The 7649-nt window shown below is 35.7% G+C and overlaps 2 protein-coding genes across 5 annotated transcripts; one reads left to right on the plus strand and one right to left on the minus strand.

Annotated features, from left to right (window-relative positions):
- Positions 1-206: 206 nt before the first annotated feature.
- Positions 207-3652, minus strand: LOC129575980 (inhibitor of nuclear factor kappa-B kinase subunit beta). The gene is made up of 6 exons (XM_055460266.1): positions 3277-3652; positions 3143-3205; positions 2384-2778; positions 938-2310; positions 492-845; positions 207-395 (listed from the first exon to the last, which is right to left on the minus strand). The coding sequence occupies exons 1-6, from the start codon at positions 3323-3325 to the stop codon at positions 341-343; spliced, it is 2289 nt and encodes a 762-aa protein (XP_055316241.1). The 5' UTR covers positions 3326-3652; the 3' UTR covers positions 207-340.
- A 765-nt stretch (positions 3653-4417) lies between these two features.
- LOC129575981 (glutathione S-transferase 1-like) lies at positions 4418-6283 on the plus strand. 4 transcript variants are annotated; one of them, XM_055460267.1, is made up of 5 exons: positions 4418-4561; positions 4856-5021; positions 5311-5399; positions 5509-5725; positions 5847-6283. In XM_055460267.1, exons 2-5 carry the CDS (start codon positions 4881-4883, stop codon positions 6030-6032), a joined length of 633 nt encoding a protein of 210 aa, XP_055316242.1. In that variant the 5' UTR covers positions 4418-4561; positions 4856-4880; the 3' UTR covers positions 6033-6283. The 4 variants fall into 4 exon arrangements, with proteins under 4 accessions (XP_055316242.1, XP_055316245.1, XP_055316244.1 ...); XM_055460270.1 differs by having other exon boundaries at positions 4458-4564; positions 4858-5021; XM_055460269.1 differs by having other exon boundaries at positions 4531-4642.
- Positions 6284-7649: the final 1366 nt, after the last annotated feature.

Genomic DNA, 7649 nt, shown 5'->3' on the forward strand with positions numbered 1-7649 from the left:
TTCAGTCGTGTTACCATCTCTTTTTTTGTTTGTAATAACAGAAAATACTAAAATAATAGACATGGACAAAAATTGGTCCTTGTTTGTGTATATGTTTATTGATTTAAATTGCCTTCATTTATGGCGATTTTTCAAGCGGTTTCAAAATGTTAGCTTCAAAACCAAGATTCATTTGAAGGAGACAATAAATTTAAAATAAAAAAACATTTTTTTATTTTTTGTAATTTTTTATTCCAAAATTGCTTTGATTCAAAACGAAGGGTTTGCTATTTAAATTTATCTTCAGTTAGTCTCTATGAGAGTAAATCATCTTTGGCATAAGTTTTTCTTTGGTTTTCTTTCAGTTTGGCTTAATTTTAAGCTCTTCATTAATCTCGTTCATTACATCGGCCATTCTAGAGAGAAATTATTTTTTTTTCATCATTTTCAACAGATTGAATTAAACCACATCATATTTTCAAACATATTTGTTTAAAATCATGTTCACATACTTGATGCGAAGATTAATGTTGTCATCAATGAGTAATTTAGTTTTTTTCAAGTGATCTTTAGTGATTTGGCGCTCCATTTCTCGAACTTTGCGCATCTCAATCATCATTTCGTTGGTCGCTTGCGGATCAACACTGCCATTCGGGATGCTGGTGGTAGTGAGTGTCAAATCGGAGTTGCTCGTCGATACGGTGTTCATGTCAGGTTTAAGGCACTTTTCTACCAGAAACCATGCGTGCTCATGCAACTGTTTATTCGCTTCATTTAATTCATTTCGGTATTTTTCTGCTGGTACTGTTGCCTTTTCCAATGCTTTTTTTATTTCATTAAACTCGATATGTATGCAGTTGAGATTTCTAATGTAAAACCAAAATGAAAAAAAAACCGAATTTTTTTTAAATGAATATGCAAACAGTTAATTTGCCATATATGAAATCGGTCGGTGTACCTTTGCATTTCGATGAAAGTTTTGTTCCGCAGAAGGGATTCACGTTGCTTAAGACATTTGTAGGCGCATTGAAACAATTCAAAGTGTGGCTTTGGATGAGTGTTGTTATTCATAATTTGCTTGCAAAGCGCATCGTACGCTTTTGTTGCATTGATAATATCGTAGAAATCACGTGTGTTTCTATTCAATAAAATGTCACAATTGCTCGTTTCGCGAATTCGCCGGTATACTGAACCAAATCGAATGGTTATTTTGTCGCAAGCCTCCACCAGTCGTTCGATATTTTGCGATATTTTTTCATGTTGATCCAACCAACTGGCCTCCAAATTGGCATTTCTTACTTGCACCAAATCCAATGTTTGCTTGTAAAGATCAAGAGCACCGCATACACCGTAGATTAGCATTTGCATTTGCTTGACATTCTGTAGGCACATTTCAATGTCATAATTGAGTTGCAACGCAAAATGGAACCATCCGTCTAAACATGTTTTATACCTTTGATTCTCATTGCGTACAAAATGTAATGTATCACAGGCAAATTTTCGCAGTGATTGTGTTTTGAGTCGTTTCTCTTGATTTGCAAGCACATTTCTCACACTAGCGGGCAATTCGACGGCAATTGGGTCGTCATCAATCAGTTTATCAAGTGATGCAATGCCACCAGTTTGTAGTACAAATACCATTGGTTTATCGAAACATCCATCCACGTATAATTCAATCGGTTTAGTAAATTGTTTAGTCAAATCGGCCGCCATAATTATGTGACACTGTGATGTGGGAATATGCGCTTTTTGCTCGATAAATGCAAATAAATCGTCATTGGTCGTGTTGTTATCAATTACTACGCTGAGATACGTGTAGTTTGTCAACACAAATATAGTAAGGATCTTTTTTTCCAAAATATCGTCCACACTTTGAAAAAACTTCAACACTTGAACTGGTGGCGAATCGGCCAATTCAGAATTCGTGGCGATAGTAGGTCTCTCGAAAACATATCCCCTTTGCTTTTTATTCCACTCGAATGCCAATTTAAACCATGTTTCCAATAGTTTCGAGAACATTGTCGATATCTGATTTTCACCATAAATTTCATTTGAATATACGATTTTACCAGCATCATCTTCATACATCGTTATATGTTTCGATTCTTTTGCTCGAACGCGCAAAATCCATTGTGCCAGTGGTAAATGAGGTACAAACGGCCTGGTTCCGGTAATCACTTCATAGATAACCATACCCATTGACCAATAATCTACTGAATAACTGTGTTTCTCAGATATGATGAGCTCCGGAGCCGAATATACCATTTTACTAACTAAACTCGCTTCGATATTACGGAAATCTTTCGGTTTACTACAGCCCAAGTCCGTTAGCTGCAAAATTAATTGGAAATTAACTAATTTAACATTTCAGAATAATATTCCTAATTATTTCATAGCTCCATACCTTATAGATTCGTTGTCCATCGTTAGTCAAGTGAATTACTACATTTTCTGGTTTAACATCTCGATGGACTTTTGACAGTGAATGCAAGTAGAAGAGCGCATTTTTTAATGACTGCAAAATGTTTCTCACTTCTGACTCAAGCATCCCCGACGAATTGCGATTATCGTTCAACTGTCGCCTCAAATTACCGGCTTCGTAATATTCAGTGATCAAAGCTGGCATTCCCGTTGGATTTGCTTTCAATAACTCGCTGAGGAAGTTATCTGGCCTTACTTTCAAGCCACGAACAATGTTCACATGTCGAATGTTGTTGGTCATCATTTCAACTTCGCGATTACATCGTTCCTTGTGTTCCTCCGCATTCTGACCCTCCAAAACGCGATATGTTTTAACAACTAATTAAAATAAAATAAGAACATCCAATTAATAAAACAATAAATTCCGTTATGAAATGTCACTCAGAATATAAATTAATGCGGCATTTTCAGATGTTAGCCGCTGTTTATGTTTCTGTTCTTTGAATTACTCCACTCAATGAGATGAATAGTCAAAATCTAGATCTCTAATTTCTCGCGGCGGTACTTTGTCGCGTGTTGTAAAACTATTTTTAGAATTTGTTATACGCTCTTCGCTCCATGCGAAGTGAATTTTTGGTCGCAGTGTGTATAAGAGAGAAAAATTTAAGAATTTTCAGAAAAAAATAATTCAAATGTACTCTTGCTCTTTTTACCAGGCAAATGCCCCGAAAATTATACGCACCGATTTTCTCCTTGGATTTTGCATGTTGCCATACCCATACTTCGGCAAATGCACCACATCCTACTGAATGAGCAATCGAAATTTTATGGTTGATTAAGTTGGGTAATTTTTTTTTGATAAGCGAACTAATTTACATTCGGTTGATCGATGCCAATCGCCCAGAAATGGGATATGCTCTAACATGGTATGAATCGTTTGGTATTTTTATCACACGTTATAGATTTTTACCGATTGAATCAACAACGTTTAAGGAAGTTAATCGTGTTAATTGTCATTCGGCAACCATAAAAATACGTAATGATCGGAAGACAACACTGCGGCGCGATAGCGCTCAATAGATAAAAACCAAAAAACCCAACTGACGTCCAAACTGCGAGATCATCATTGACTAAGCGGTTTATTATAAAAATCATTCGTTCGCTCACATTTCGTCTAGAGCGGCCAAGTGACGTCGATAATAATAATAATAATAATAATAATGAATCTAAAAACGCGAAACTCATCTGTTGCTATTTTTGCGTCTCACACGACGATATTATGCTTATGACGAATCTACACACTCAAATGTGTGGCTATGTTGATATTCTACGGTATTCTTTCGAGATCTTTTTTGAATCATTTACTAAAACCCAGATGAATGTTCAGTGTGTGAATATATAATCCAAATTCAGTTCGAAAAAAAAAATCAACAAGTCAATGAGTCATTTGGCATGTTTTCTTGTTTGGCTCAATTTTTTTCATGGGATTTTTTCCATTACACAACGTCGAATGATTGTCCAGTTTCCTTCTTGCGGAATTAATGATACCATTGTATGTGCTCTTTTTTCTTCTCTCTCATGCGAATCGATCATCGTATATCTTGTTCTTGTATGTGTGTCCCTTCTACTTCTCAAGCGACCGATGAGCGACCGACCGAGTGACGTGACTCCAAATTAGTCAAACTTGTTGGAAATCCCGTCATCAGATTATATTGCCGACCATACATTCGAAAAATAATACACACTAATTGTGATGCGATGGAATTTTTCTTCTTCTTTTGCTCATTTCGGTGTTTTTCTCTGCTTGTAAGCGGCGGCATTCTGGTTTACCATTCCGTTCAATCGCGTTCAATGTATTTGTTTCGAACAAAAACCAGTTTACCTACACTAAACTGTACGTATAGCATACAACAACCTACACAACGACAAGTGTATGGTGCGAGTGGAACATGAAGCGTCCGTTTTGTGTATATGGTGAATGCGAATGAGTGAAACAGAACCATCGAATGATTTGCGGCGTTCGCTTGCTTGCACGTATACATAAAAGTGTCAGAATTCCTATATGAAGCCATTCGCTTGCATCGATGAGCATTAGTTATTGGACGCTCGCATTTCCATAAAGCCGTACAGAAATTCACTGTTTCTTCAGTTCTCGCAACAAGTATATTTCGTTTCGATTTTTTTCCATCTTTTTTAATACAAAATAGCATATATTTCTGAAGATTTTATTTTGTTGAAAAAAGTAAAGTGATTTGTTTAGTGTTAATAAATTTTGCGAACTATTTTCTTATTAGATTTGGAAAAAAAAAAAAAATTGATTGTAGAATTTTTCGCCGCATAGCGGTTCTTCTTAATTGTTCTTTTACGCAGTTAAAGTATATAGAAGGTTTTTCGTAAGATGGGCGTGTGTAAGAAAAAAACTAATTTTTTTCGATCTTCTTTTCTTTTGTATTAGGTAAAAAAACTAAATCTAATTCAAAATGGGTCTTGACTTCTACTACGTCCCTGGATCAGCTCCATGTCGTGCTGTTCAAATGACCGCTAAGGCTGTTGGCGTCGATTTGAACTTGAAACTAACAAACTTGATGGCTGGTGAACACTTGACGCCTGAATACATTAAGGTACTTACTTTGGTATTAAATTCTAACAAATTCGATCAATATCGTTTACTCTACATAAAATAGCGTGGCTTCGGTTCTTTTTTTTTCTTTTAAATATTATTGAGTGCAGATAAGACAGTAAAGTGTGTACACAGCATTGAGTAATTGAATTACTCGTCACAAAATAGCATAATTTGATATTTTCGAATGAGCGATAGAAAAAAAAACCCAACAATGACAAACTAATTTTCTATGCTTTGATCGCATCATTCACGCTTGACATTTGTTGTTGTTTTTTTTTTTTCAACAGATTAACCCACAACATACCGTTCCCACATTGGTCGACGATGGATTTGCTCTTTGGGAATCACGCGCCATTATGGTCTACTTAGTCGAACAGTAAGCAAACCTTCATATTATAAACACACAACAGAGAAACATTAAAACGAACATTTTCATTATATTCCAGAACATAGTTATTTCTTATTATTTCTACTATTTCCAACAGGTACGGTAAAACCGTAAGCCTTTATCCATCGGATCCAAAGGCCCGCGCCGTTGTTAACCAACGATTGTACTTCGACTTGGGTACATTGTATCAACGCTTGGCTGATTTCTACTACCCACAAATCTTTGCCAAAGCTCCAGCAAATCCAGACAATTTGAAGAAATTGGAAGATGCCGTTGGTTTTTTCAACACCTTCTTGGAAGGCCAAACCTATGCGGTAAGTTAAGAAATTCCAAATGATCCAAATTGAAAAGGAACCCGTTATGGAGTGAAAGGAAAGAAAACCAAACACAAAAGACTAACGCTAATTTTAATTGTTTTGTTTCGGTATTTTACAGGCCGGTGACAATTTGACCGTTGCTGATATTTCATTAGTCGCTACCGTTTCAACATTGGATGTTGCCGGTTTCGATCTCTCGAAATATCCAAACGTTGTTGCGTGGTACGAAAAATGCAAGGCCACCACACCAGGCTATGACATCAACGAAGCTGGACTAGCCGAATTCAAAAAATTCTTCAACTAAGCAGTATACTCATCACACACACACACACACACGCACTTCGTGTGTATGGAACGGTGTTCGTGCATTTAGCACCTGTGATGCGCGCATCACGCACCGTAATTTTTAATAGCATGCCGCACTTTTCCCTTCCATTTAATTGGTCATTCCAAAAACTATATAGTTCTACTTTTTTGCACATTATTATTCCATCATTCATTCAATGAATTTTAATAAATAAAAACGCACTGCGAACACATTTTTTCAAAATGAAATTTCATTGGGTATTTTCATTGTGTTATATAACACATACAGTTCTAATTGTTGATTCTTAATCGTCTTAAAACAACCAAGCGTAATTATAGCTAAAGAATGCGGCATTTGAGATCATGTCACAGCTCACGTACATCAAAGGTAAGAGGGGAGAATAGGTATAATATTTCGTTCATTTCATATCGCTTAAATACTTTTCGTCTTACTGTTTCGCATTGACAGAAGATTGCATTGATACTCTTTCTCGAACCGAAAGAGAAGAAAGAGGAAAGTAGGTAAACGGTTAAAGGCGTATGTAAAATAGAGTGCAAATTTTGGATGGTACCACTAACTGTGTTTAATCACTTATTTTTTTTTATTTAAAATTTGCCCAAAATTATTTCAATCGAGCTGTGGCATACGTTTTAATAGATTTTCTATTTCAATTTTTCATAGCAATAAAAAGAAAATTATACCGAAATCATATCGTCGATTGAATCTTTCGCCGGATGCAGACGAGTTGCAAATATATGCTGGGCACGAGAGATTAGATAGAGATAGCGAAAGCGGTATGTTTTGTCTTGGTTTACCAGTCGTTTGCGGTGAAAACGTGTGAATGCATAAATTTTCTTGGAGAGTATCTGACACTTTTCGATTGTACAAAATGTTTGAACCAATAAATTCATTATTCATTTATCTCAGCCGTTCTTTCGGAGAATGATTTTGAAATGATTCAATGGTTTGTGTGCGGAAGAATCACAAATTTTTTTGATACATCAATTGTCAGTTCTATTGTAAGGAACAATTTGAGTAATTCCAAAAATCCATAAATTTGATCAAATTTGAAATTGAGTGAATTTTTATTGAACTGAACGATGTAGAAAAGTTCTCAAAACTTAAAAAGTTATCCGGATGAGTCCTTGCTCATTTGAACACAAACCTTGTGATAAAGACAAAAACGTATGGGATCGATTGTTCTGCGTTCATATTGCGTTTACAAGCTAATGATCAAAACAGCGCTAACTTCATCTCAAAATAACAACAGTCCATTGTTTACTAGTTATAAAAGTCGGCACTTTGTACACAGTCGTTAGTCGTTAGTCGTACTTGTTTGACGCATTCCATTTTTCGGGCTTGTTACCAAAATTTGATTGAAAGACGAGTCTTGGTTGGATTTGAACTATTTTAAAGCATCGTCGAAACATTTAAAAGTGAAATTGATTGAATTTTGTAATTATTTTCACAGTGAAACTACTCAATCGTTCGGCGAATATACGTTCACAAAGATGTACTATCAAGAAACCGAAGCCAATGCACCTAAGAGACCAAAATTATCCCAAGAAAATGAGCAAAATAATCAACAATTACCCGTGGCTGGTCCATCGAATG

This window comes from Sitodiplosis mosellana, unplaced genomic scaffold (assembly GCF_009176505.1).
Source record: "Sitodiplosis mosellana isolate CC-2019 unplaced genomic scaffold, AAFC_SMos_1.0 Smas_scaffold_6170, whole genome shotgun sequence".
Lineage (NCBI taxonomy): Eukaryota > Metazoa > Arthropoda > Insecta > Diptera > Cecidomyiidae > Sitodiplosis > Sitodiplosis mosellana.